The sequence below is a fragment of the Daphnia magna genome, linkage group LG1, assembly GCF_020631705.1.
Source record: "Daphnia magna isolate NIES linkage group LG1, ASM2063170v1.1, whole genome shotgun sequence".
In the NCBI taxonomy this organism is placed as follows: Eukaryota; Metazoa; Arthropoda; class Branchiopoda; order Diplostraca; family Daphniidae; genus Daphnia; species Daphnia magna.
The window spans coordinates 1,608,228-1,621,060 of record NC_059182.1 but is presented as its reverse complement, the minus strand read 5'-3'; the positions used below and the strand labels follow the sequence as shown (position 1 = coordinate 1,621,060).

Sequence of the window (12,833 nt, the reverse complement as noted above, 5' to 3'; positions counted from 1 at the left end):
CAATGGGAGGGCTTTCGTATAGGCTTTGCGTACACATAACATAAGGCTGTCTTTTATTTTCTTTAGCCAAATAACAGAAGAAGAGAAATCTAGGATGGGAAGCAATTAACTTGTTATTTATTCAAGCTGCTACTCCATGTTTATGTACATCAATCAGCCACCAAGAGCCTATATCGTTAACATTACGCCATTTTAAGTTGAACATTCTATTTTGCCACCTAATCAAAAACTGACTTTAAATATTACGTTTTAAAATGGCAGACACGACTGTCGGACAAAGTAAAATTGAAGACGTTTGATGCTGTACAAAAATCAAATCATTTCAAATGGATAGCGATTGGCGGGCAATTGTTTCACAGGGAAACGTGACGAACGGCTGTGGCGGGCGATCTGTTATGACGACTACAAGCGATGGTGGAATTGCGATTCTTATCGTTCAACAGAATCCGAGAAACGGAGATGGTGCCGCTAGTCGTCAGCACTTTTACTGTCAAATCACCTTCATTGTCTTGACCGATTTCCGTTTGAATCAGCTGAGTTTGAACTTGTTGACCGGCTGAGGATGACGACAACAATTGATTGTGAACAGCGGTGGACGACACCAGTTCTTTTGTGGGTTCTGGCGTCTTGTTTGTTCCTAAATTAGAGAGGAACGTTTATTCATCAGAATTAAGGGTGCAATAACGAGGGATCATACCGTTATTTGGTAGATGGCCGTTGTTGGAACACGGGCCATTTTTATGGTGGTGAATTGCAGACGCTTTGGCCGTTGGCACCGTCAGCGCCTGATAAATGGAGAAATTTTATGTGAAACACGAGAACAAGTGTCAACGGAGAAGTGATATTTTATGGCATTTTTTCTTACTTGTCGGACGTTGCGTTCCGGGTGGAAAATGATGATGTAAAGTTTGGGAGAAAAGAGGCAGGCCAGCGTGACGGTGGCGCTCAGACTGATGGTGACGCTCATACTCGTGATCCTTAGCGGCAAATGACTCGCCGTACTGCCATCCGCCGTCGTATGCAAAAGAGAATTGAAACAAGAGGAAACGATAGGAATAATGGCGTTGAGTTTCACATGCAATTAAGAGAGAAATTCAAAAGTTGGATGAGTAAAAGAGACCTGAAGTAGATGGGCACAAAGGCCAGCCAGATGACGCAAGTTGTGTACATTGTGAACCCAATGTACTTTGACTCGTTAAAAGCGGCTGGAATTTTGCGAGTGACCACCGCGTAAACGGTGCACAGAAGAATCAAAAGGATCGGATATGCAAACCCCTGTCCATCCATCGGCCATCAATCAAATAATAGAATAACGTTTCAGCAATTGATTATCGACTTGTTTTCTTACCATCATGTAAGAAGCGTCGGTGAAAGAGGAACACACGAGCAAATTGTCTTCACGTGTCGGATGAACGTGTTTAGCCACCGACGGTGAAATCCACAGCCACGCCAGCAAAATGAATCCTGTTCAAAATGTAACGGAATAACGACGAAACATTAGTTAGCACCGCAGCAAACCTTGTGCAACAGCAAAACCTAAAATCGGAGCCTTTTACTATCTACCACTTCTTACTCTGTCGAACTTCTCGACCTTTCTGTTCAGAGTACGGACCAAGATAACAAATCAATGCAACCCTAATTGAAGTGAGAAGTTGAGAAATCGACAAGTTTCAAAATTGGGGATGGTGCAAAGCCTTGGGGGCACTAGGAAGAGCTACGACGATGAAGACAAAGCATTCACGACTGTACGAGAAATTAAATTCCATTAGCCCACAATTCCGGAAGGGACGGCCCGTGCTAAAGTGAACAGAATTGAAAATAGCTGGTGTTCTATTAGAATGGCTTAACTCTTTAAAAGAAATCCTAACATAAGTGGGGAAATTATTCTTATACTGAAACTTGAAACGGTCCCTTTGTAGTGGGTTTCACCTTAGACTCACGTAAAGATTCCTGGGTGCGTTTTAGATATTCTCGTATTCGACTAGCAAATCAAGTCGGCCATGCGGACTTTCATCCAGCACATAAGGCTAAAAGAATTTGTTTTCGTTATCTTCGAATAAACCAGGGACGTCTAGATTTGTGCGAGATACGTTGAAAAATATTTAAATTTAAAATCCCAGCGTATTTAATCGAGACGTAGACATTTTTCTTTTTCAATGAAATACCGAGCAGATGTTAACAGTTTACGAGCTTTTGCCTGCGTACTAAACGACACAGTCAATCACCTGGAAGATGAAAGGCAAAGGTTCTATCATCCGTGTTCGTGCATAACAATATATGAGAAAAAAATGCGATTCATCCATGAGAAATCAATTTGAATTGACCGTGTAAATAGATTACATTCTGACTAGATAAAAAAGACACGATTTTCTTTCGAAATTCTTCAACAAAAGCGGATTGAATCGTTTTGAATATGAAAACGGTGGATGACAAATGGCGTGCAATACAGTCGATTGCACATCAGGTAAACGTTGACATTTACTTCTGCTTGATAAAACGTCCAGGGTAACACGAGGCTCGTATCGACGCAATTGTCGACAACATCGTTTCATATTCACGATGATTGATAGCGTCGTTTTATTCGTAAAAAAATGCAAATGTTTGCTAGAAACATTCCGAGTGATTTGAATATGAAGTGGCTCATTCGAAAGCAATTGGAAATGAATGGAAATTGAAAAAAAAATTATAATAATGTGTCTTCTTTAAGAATGTCAGCTAAATCAGCCACTGTGGAAGAGTTATGTGACAAGCCAGACGAACTCTCTACTCTCTGCAACCTGGTGAGAAAGTAAAAGCTTGCCAATCTCGACTAGTTTGCGTGTCTTGTTACTCGCGAAGAAGACGCCTTGCTGTTACCAGGACCAGGAAACGCGTGGGTTAAGTTAAATCCCCACGCAAGGACCAACTTGATATTCACAGCAACTTGCTGGGAAAAAAAAGGAACTCGGGCAAAGGAGCTTCCTTTGCAATTTAACTTTCCTGTTAGCTCAGAATCAACATCTAAACACAATTAGTTGACACGGATAAGTTTGAGGGTTGAGATTGCTTAGAAAAATCGAACCTTGGACGCTGACCAGGCCACCACAGATGACCAATTGCGATTTGGGTGAGATGAGTCCCGGTCGTCCTGCGGATTTCTTGCCACCGCGGAAGATGCGGGCGATTCGATTTGTTTTGGTAAACAATGCGGCGTAAACGACGCTGAAACAAAGGCCAATGGCCGTCTGCTGGACTCCGCAAACAACGTCCGTTGGTCGCAGGACAAACAGGAAGGAGACCATGTAACAGAGAAGGATGCCACTGAGCAGGACGTAACTCAACTCTCGTCCAGATGCTCTCACCACTGGCGTGTCATTGTGTTGCAAAAACACACCTAAAACCTGTTAGGTTCAATTAGCGTTTTCATTCGTTTTTCTTTATGCATTTTGAATTTAAAAATAAAGGTGGTATTTACTGCAAAGGTGAGTAGGATGCCGATCGTCGAAAATGACATGGCTCCAATGGCCCATCCGGTGTCCGGGCGAAGGTAAACTTCAGGAATGGATAGACATTGACTCCGTTCCGCATTGGGTAGAGTGCCTTGCGGACAAGCTGAGCATTGCGTTTCATCATCCGGATTCCGGATCTGTTTCAGAACGAATATTGACAACTTGTTATCTAGTCTTATTCCAGATGACGTAGTAGTGAGCCTCTTCGCGATTTCCTCTACATTTTTCACATTTGGCTGCTCAAATAACTTCGTACTTTGAATGGATCGACTACCGCTCGCAATGCTCTCCAAGTTCACGGACTCAAAATTCAACTTCACAGATAGTGAATATAAACACACATGCAAACGTGGAATACCTGATAGAGGACGCATTCGACGCACGTCCAACAACATCCCTCTCCTCCACGTACTTTTTCGCTTGTGACCCGTTGCACGGCCGACTGCAAATAGATTCCGGTGGCATCACCTGATCCCCGCGGAATAGAAGCTCTTCTGTTTGTCCAAGCGATCCATACGCATCAAAAGCAATAAAAACAAACGAAGAATATCAACTCGTGTTCTCCTTGCGTCAGTTAAAAGAAGATAAAAAGCGGCACGCTATTTCAACATTAATAGAATAACAAGATCAATACCCCAATTACAAGTTAAAGGCTCTTGCGCGATCCGTGACCTTTGATGACACGTAGGTAAAACAGGCAATCAATATTGCATCCCGATATAGCTCTATCATTTAAAAACCCTTCTTCGTCAAACTTAGTACAAACCAAATTATGCGACACAATGTGTTGCAGAACCCTATTAAGCCCATCCAACTTTCTAGATTATTTATAGCCAATATGCAGCATAAACCTATATACGGGTCGCCTTTTTTCCCCGAAGTCCCGATGGTCTAGAGCTTGCGCTACGGTTCGTCGCAACGCCTTGTAATCCTGACAAATGTGGCAAAGTTGATCAGACAATTTGTCAATGTCTTCAGTGTTACAAGCCACAGCTTCTGCGTCTCAACAGCAGGGTTCCCCCCATTTCATACGCAAAAAGAGGCCCAAGACTAATAGACATCATAGCGTAAGACTCAGTTAATAGTATACTGTAAATAAGAAAGTAAAAATGAATTAAGGTGAAGAGATAAATGGGCAGTGGAATGAACTGACGGAAATGAGTTAATGCGGACTATAATTCTCTGTTTTGATGGACGCGTTGCTGCAAAATAGAAATGAGGCAGTCGTAATCTTCACGCATGGATCATTAGATGTTCTTTCATAAACATGTTACGGTTGGAAGCGAGTGATCTTTCAAACTACGTAATTATGGGACCTACAAACAGTCTCATCAATTCGTAGAGTAGCATTAGAATTGGAACGATAAATATTACTACGCACGTACTCGTACGTAAAAGAATATCTGGTAAGAGTATCAAAATCAACAGGAATTCGAAAATTATTAGGCAAGTGTTCGCATTGTACGATGGAAAAGTTTTAACGTTGAGATTGCAAACAAGGAGGAAAAATGAAGGGGAATTACTGACAGTTATTCTTTTCGTTCTAATGGAGTGGTGTCTGCATTATAAAAACAAAGCAAATGGTCCTACAATTTACACACCTATCGTTACATGCAAGGACGTATTGTTCAATTACCAGGATAAAGACAAAGGGAAACTATTGTTAAAAGCAGGGTCATCGTATCGTAAAAACAAGAAACATATTAACCAAGTCTTTCGTTGCATCTTAACTTTGATGACATCTTATGTTTGTATCCCCAACAATCACCGAGTACAAAGAGATTGACCTTCAGAGCCTCGATATAAGCTGACGACTAAGGTTTTTTCTTTTTTTTTTTTAAGGATGGCATTGATAGTATAGCGCATTGCTGGACGATAAAGTGGATCGTGTTGGACAGTTAGAATTGGGCAAGGTTGTGAAGGAGGGTCTACAGAGAGCAATAAATTACCGTTCTCATCGAGTTTTAGTTGTCCCGAGTGGTACTCGCCAACTCGCAGCCATCGATATCGACCGGTCGAGACTTGCTTGAAATGAATTAAATCGTAGCGGGCAGGGCCGTCGCCATAATCGTCAAATTGGAAACGATCACCACTCAATCCTTTTAAAGACATTGTTCAATGCAGAGGTAGAATTATGGCAACATTCATTATCCCCCCTCACACAGTCGAATAAAAATTCAAATTTCAAATGCAGACATTGGAAATGATTCAAAATTTGAATGCGATTACACACAACAGTTTACCATTTGATTATGCCTACCGTTTAGTTGGCGTGCAACGTGACGTTTAGAAACAATGTCAACGAGAAATGGATAGGACTTACCTGTAAATTCAACTCGTCTCAGGTACTTGAGCAATTCACTTCCATCGATAGGCACCATTTCTTTGCACAGTCCTCGTTGGCCTTTGCAAACCGTCTGATGCATGTCCCTGAAGAGGAAGTGGGAAAGGTACAGAAAATTATTTAAATTCTGTATGTTCTGTATGGGTGATCAGAGAAACAAACGACTAACGGATTGACTATTTCCATGCGATTCCGAGAAAACAACGAAAGGGGGAGGGCGACAAACAGCAACAAAAGCTAAAGTAGAATTTTCTTTTCAAAACGACACGACAAAACAGTTTTCACGTACACATCTAAATGATGCAACTTAACCGATACGAATTTCCACCCATAGTAACATCCAATCCTCATACATAAAAAAAAACTATTCCATTTTTTCTTTTTCCAACTTTCCTATTGATTTCGAACTAGCAGTTTCATTCGCTCTTTCTCTTTTCCATAATCATTACAAACAACTGCACCCGAAAGCCTAAGGGAGCTTTAAAGGAAGGGTTAGCTTCCGTATATGTCTGTTTTTCAGTGAGGCGGAAGCTATTTGCATAGCGATGAAACTGGGGACTGGGTTCGGTAACCAGCGCATTTCATTTTTTTTTTTTTCAAGAGAAAACGAAGAGAAAGGGAGAAAAAAAAAAAGAAGAAAAATTCGACATTGTAAAACGTAACAGGGTCGTATTTGGACACGTACTTGAAAGCGTTGGCAAAGGCCATGACGGCGTCGGAGACGTACTGCAATTGTCCTTCGAATTCTGTGCCTTCAGCAGTTAGTTTTTCTCGACCTGTACACATCCGGTGCCAATCCTAGTGAAAGAAATTGAAGAGTTAAACTCGTCAATGTTCGTTTTTTTCTTAAATTCGCTTAGATACTAACCTGATTGTAGGGCGTTGGTGGGCTAGAAGGGTAGCGACATTGAAAATGATTTTCCCAAAATTCTGTTAAACAATTTCAGGAAGTGACTGTGAATTAGTGCCAGGCAAACGATAGGCAAAGTAGGAAGAAGGAATCATTTTCGCTATAAAGACTCACCAATGAACCAGGGATTGCGTTTGTTGTTGAGTGGCGTGAGCGAAAGAAAGTAATTATCGAATCCCCTAACGGGATGGGCTTGCGGAAGAAAAGCCAAAGTGCCTTCGACTTCTGGTTCGTTGCCTTCGGAGACGAGCAGCCGGCCAGCCCATCCATCAGATCCTATCCAGTTGAAATTGGCCGTCAGATTGTTGCGTCGAACGGCTCTCATCACTCCCGACACTTCCTGATCCGACCCGAAAATGATGACACCTTTCGCTTTCGGTTTCGAGTTCAACTTGTGAACGATGCCATTGTAGGCCGCTTCGCCGGCCACGCCCGAATCCTTCACCAACCTCTCCTTGACAGCGATACAAATGTTGTTCTTGGCCAGCAGCACTTCCAGCTCCTCAAATGCCTGCAGAAAATCAAATTTTTTCTGTGTGAGTGTTTATAGACCCCGTAAATAATGAATCAATATTGACCGAATCCAGAAAGGGCCTCTAGAAGAAGTGGATAAAAGTTTAAGACAATCCATCCTTGTCATGGAACACCAAACTACTATTATCCATCAACCGCCTGAGTACACGCTTGCACACTTGATTCATCAACTGTCTAAACAGCAGCCCTGACCATCTGGTAGCAACTTAACCCTTTCAAGGAGACTTTTGGTGAGTGGGGCCCAATCGGAGCTGGCCCGACCGAGTGCTATTTTCTCTGCGACAATATTCCCACCATGTTGTTCCAGACGTCAAATATTGAACGTCAGTGGGTTCGCTATTGATCTAAGATGTCGTGACCTATTCGTTTTGATATCCTTTTTGATCGATAAACATTGACTTCCCTGCTGTTTATATTAAGTCCTTAAAAAATGTGAATTTCATTTTCTGTGATGCACACACACACACACACACACTAAAACATAAATATTCAAAGACTTTTGAATTGGGCGTTTGAAACGAAAATCGAAACGAGTGAAGAAACAAAAAACAAGCGTTTCGTCTTGTGTCTCAGTCGATAGAGGACATCCATCCCATCATTTCGATCATTGCCCGTCTGTTCATCTTGTGACCGGATTCGCATTTATTGTCTGAAAAGTTTGCAAAGAACGCAACCCCACCAAAGAAAAAGGGAAATTATATCTCCTATGGGCGTCGTTGATGTGCTGGCCACAGTGCACGATGCGAAAGAAACTTGAGGGCCATAGCAAAAGAAAGATCCATATGCTTTCAAAGTATCAACTCTGTTCCGGCCGGAAGAAAGGGCGAGCCGGTTCAGCAGATTCTTTTATTTATTTTTTTTCCCCCTCCCTTTCTTTTTGTGTGTGTGTGTGTGTGAATTCATGTTGGTGTGGATAGAACCAGGAAGTACGCAGTGAAGGGATGAGAGGAGGCTGGGACAAGAGGAGGCTGGGACAAGTTTGGGCTTGATGGAACATTTGAGGAAAACAGACTGGACGCAGACCAAAAGGATAATCTTAAATCATAAGATTCTATTCACTTACGAGTTGGACGATATTATATCATACATAAATATCTAGAGCAGAAAATTGATGGCTGAACGATGGAGGACATCATCAATTGAATGTGGACGATACGCTGTCAATTGCAAGTTATCGTTCGATGACCCCATTTCTTTACTTTTTCAGAACAGCAGCAGATCACCAAAGTCATTAATTTTCTACGGCCTGGTGGATATCGCTGTTTACTTGCAAGAGTATCATCACGTGAAACTGATGGAAATAAGGAAAAAGAAAAAGACGCTTACTTTGATGCCGTACGTGGATTCTTCGTAGAGGATGGAAATGTAGGTCCATTTGAGGAAACGGATCATCTGAACGATGGCCATCACTTGGTGATGGTCGGACGGAATTGTCCGCGTGAAGTATTCAAAGCGTTGCTTGTTACTCAGTTCGGGACTCGACGAGAAGAAGGAAACCTTTGAATAGCCACCAGCGAAATGTCAAAACACAAAAGGAAGTGTTACATGTGTCGTTAATAATAGACACACCGGATGTACGGCAAAAAAGGTTGAATCACCTGGGGGATCCTAAAGAGTCGCAAAAGATTTGCCACCTGGATAGAGGTCACCGAAGATGAGGCGCCCACGACACCGGAGATGACTTTATTCCTCACATCCGGCACCGTTCCATCCAGACATTTGTAATCTGTATCGTCGATATTGTTAATCGATCCTGGATATGCAAAATGGGACATTTTTTAATTTTTAGATAGGTATACTCATTTATTCCTTTATCAAGAATCTCATCGAAATGCCCAATAAATACTGGGTCACGCTTCTACGATCAATTAGACCAACAGATTCACATCTGTAATTAAACGTAATGCACTAATGAGGTTTTCGTCTTTGTTCGTGCTCGGGCAGCAGCTTCTTCCAATCGAGAGTACATCATCCGTGCGCGTCCAGCACTTCGCTGGTTGCCCATGTGTACACGGGAAACGTATGGGTGCGTTCATCCGACCGAATTATTTCGCTTTCAATAAGCTTTATTGTTTCATCTCTCCGGAGAGAAAGACCCTAGTATAAGTCTCATACGTAAAGATGTCTAGTTTCTTAGGTTATAAGCCCAGTCCCAAATGTTATGTTTCGCTTCTAGCGTTGCTTTCACCTTAAATACACTCACGATTCGAGTAGCATACATCAGACATTGTCAAGGTGATTTTCCAGCTAAGATTACGAAGGTTTAAACAGATCACATATGCCTAATGGTTATGCATTTGAAGAGTGTTACAGACGTGCTATAAGAAAGCATACCTTTGATGAAAGCGACGGCCTGTTCCAGTCCGTACGTGTCCTTGTCGCAATCGTCCAGGATGTGAGCTCCGATAGTGAAACCAACCGTGCTGGACAGGATGGGATTGATTTGATCGATGGTGAACAAGCATCGTCTCCAAGGCCTTTTCATTATTGTTTTTCAAGCCCAACATTTGCAATGAATTATCTTTGCCAATATAACTCGTGAAAAGAAGATGTCTTACCTGAATGCCACCTTGCGGCATGACAGGTCCGCAGGTGATGTCATCTTGTCTTTCGTGGATCATCATGAGACCACCGAGGATGAGATCGCCTTCCACTTCAGACGCTTTTTTCGTTGGCCAAGTGAAATTGAACGGGGGTCTCGAGTTTGACGTCGCATGGAGTCGGCCAATGGCCACTAAAGGCATCGCTATCATAATCGTCCAATAAAAACACCATTTGTGATGCGACATTCTTAATTTCCCCATTTTTGTTTTTTGTCTTCTTGTCTGATCAAGTCGTCACACGTCTGCTGCACTGTCGTCGTTTTCGCTCGTCAGCGTTGTTTCCAGCTGATGAAATAAAGGGCTGACTAAGTTACGCTCCGTTCCTTCTTTATTTTTCTCTCTTCAAGTTGATCCAACAACAACAAAAAAGGGGGGGCGGCTTGCTCATTTAATCCTGTTATACATAGGGACAGAAAACAAGTTTATATACAAACAAGCCAAGAGAAAGAAAACGATAATCGACACACGCACGCTATGTATAGAGTATTAACCTTTATCGCATAGGACCCATACCGTTGGACATTTTTTTCTATGACAAAAAAACGAACCGTGCGAACCCATAATAGCAGAAGTCTTTGATATACGCACAGCTTAATCGACAAATTCTTTTAAATATAACGCAGCCCCACGCTGTTAATTATACGTGGCATGTTTGATTTAAAAAAGGCAATGGCTGCAACGTCAAGTGGATAACAAAGACGTACAACTCAAACAGGCAAAGAAGAAGAAAAAACTAATTGAATTAATTTGTTCTTAATGAATTCAACAAGTGCACAGGGCCTGGGGAAGCTAAATTGGCCGAATTGTATTCTTATGAAAATTCTCTTGTCTTTTTTTTTTTTTCTTATTTGATTTTTACATTTGATTTCGTCATTTGGTTCTTGGCAAAACTCCGTAGAAACGTGCGAAAAAAAAGGGGAAGGGGGGAAAAACAAAAAGGCATCAGGAAATGAAGGACAGATATTTCCTTTTTCCTACGCCACGCAATAAGATGACACTGTGGGGGCAGGGGAAGATTCTTTGACTATACAGTTCAGGCTTTTATTTCTTTTGAGATCTTTTGTAGTCACATAGACCACACCCATCACCATGGGAAAGCCATCAGCTGGCGTCATCTGTGCTTGAATATTGCACGGCGAAAAAAATTTGCATAACGGTCGGATAAATTTCAGACTTTTTTTTTTGTTTGTTTCATTAGTTTTGCATATATAACGCAATCACGCCAGTCTGTTATCCGACGAGTTGAACTGATACACAAACTAATGTCTGTGCTATTTGATTAAACTTAATTTACAAGTAAAACTGATTTAGTATACACAGACAGAAATAAATAATGATGTGCTGCATACTCAGCAGCTATGCAGACACAGGGCTGCTTCAATCCAACAACTAATACATTTAAAAAATTGCGTCTATAGCCAAAAGCAATGGTTTGTTTTATGCAAATGCTACTCGACCTCTTTTGCCGTATACGCGTATTTCAACGTATACCCACCAAATCCACCACATGTGTGTAAAATATTTGTATAGATAATAGAATTAAAACTGTTGGTATGTACACAAGAGTTTCGATGCGTTCTGCATACGAACAAATGATGTCGTATATATGCCACTGGCCAGAAGGAAAAGTATATAAGAGACATTATTGTTGTATAAAGTTGAAGAACTTTTATATCGATCGTTTTTTGCTCTTGTATGCGCAATACCACATGCTCGTGGATATATTTGGCCCTATTATGTTTGTTGAACAAGATTCACATGCCCGCCACTTATACATAGTCAAGTGTGTTTCTTCGATCTAGATGCTGGAATGCCCTATGGCCATAGATACAACGCAAATGTTTTAAACCTATAAAGAGATATAGTCTGAACAAATAAGAATCTGTACTGGTCTCACAGCGTGCATATTTTTACAGGCAAATTTTGGCATTACGTAATCTAATTCATCCCCTTGCTATTTAGGTGTGGGTTATGTATAGTGAGACTACTACTTTTATTTAGGTAAACAATGTGGAAATTTAACGAGTATAATATATTCATATTACAAAATAAATATTGCATGATGCTCTTATATATACAAGCAAAAGCTCAAGGGTTGTCTCATGATCGTCCGGCGTGAGTCCCGTCGGGATATGACCTGTCACGTTACAATTGCTGATGCTGTGTACTTATACGTGACAGTGTCTTTTGTTTCCCCTTTCTTTATAGGCTATACGTAAATATACATCGTTTTATTTTTCACGTAAAATATCAAGATGATATTTCAGTTGCTATATCAGAAAGAAACGATTGCACAACCACAAGTTTTTGTGCAGACTAGCTTTAAAAAAAAGTAGCTACATAACACATAAATTTTGAGTAAAAAAACAAAAAACAGCAGACGATAAAATGATAAAAACTATCCTCCTCCCCCAAATGTATATAGCTGTACGTCTCTTGTAATATGTTAACTCCCAAGAATTTCTTTGATGTTTTCACAGTGCGTTGAATTTTTCTCTTTTCGTGTTGGGGAGCCACTTTTTATGTGTTACATCTGGGCAAAAAGCTATATAAAGCTTGAAAACCTTTTTATATGTATGCACATATATATATATACGCAAACATCGCCTATACATTGTATATAGAGCACGTATAGCTTTTGTCTATATGGTCGACCTATATAGTACATACAGCAGAATGTGTGTGAGCGAAGACAGGGAACCAAGGGAATAACCATCACATTAGCATACATTGGGATAGTGCTGCTGGTGTATAAAATGGGGCAATACGGCCTCGCTGTTGTGGAGCCCACAGTCAAAGCGAGAAGTTCTTACACATGTGTCTTTTTCTTTTTAAAATATATATATAGACACTCTCTCTCTCTAGCTGTTATAGATATATCCTAGCAGAAATCAATTCAACAGTTTTTTATATCCTTTTCAACCATCGAGTTTATCTTTCTTCAGCAGTTAAAC

At 41.0% G+C, this 12,833-nt stretch overlaps 1 protein-coding gene across 1 annotated transcript in view; it reads right to left on the bottom strand.

The window, feature by feature from the left end:
* Positions 1-90: 90 nt before the first annotated feature.
* The window catches only part of LOC116918570 (metabotropic glutamate receptor 2), a 19,490-nt gene continuing 6,747 nt past the window's right edge, over positions 91-12,833 (bottom strand). Inside the window, 19 exon segments of the mRNA XM_045167979.1 lie at positions 91-637; positions 698-785; positions 866-1,001; positions 1,121-1,275; positions 1,349-1,464; positions 3,062-3,380; positions 3,455-3,625; positions 3,847-3,893; positions 3,896-3,982; positions 5,438-5,587; positions 5,812-5,918; positions 6,518-6,630; positions 6,701-6,762; positions 6,857-7,253; positions 8,603-8,773; positions 8,875-9,029; positions 9,611-9,737; positions 9,739-9,753; positions 9,835-10,273. Coding sequence (XP_045023914.1) covers positions 354-637; positions 698-785; positions 866-1,001; positions 1,121-1,275; positions 1,349-1,464; positions 3,062-3,380; positions 3,455-3,625; positions 3,847-3,893; positions 3,896-3,982; positions 5,438-5,587; positions 5,812-5,918; positions 6,518-6,630; positions 6,701-6,762; positions 6,857-7,253; positions 8,603-8,773; positions 8,875-9,029; positions 9,611-9,737; positions 9,739-9,753; positions 9,835-10,080 — 2,946 coding nt within the window. The 5' untranslated portion in view covers positions 10,081-10,273 and the 3' untranslated portion in view covers positions 91-353.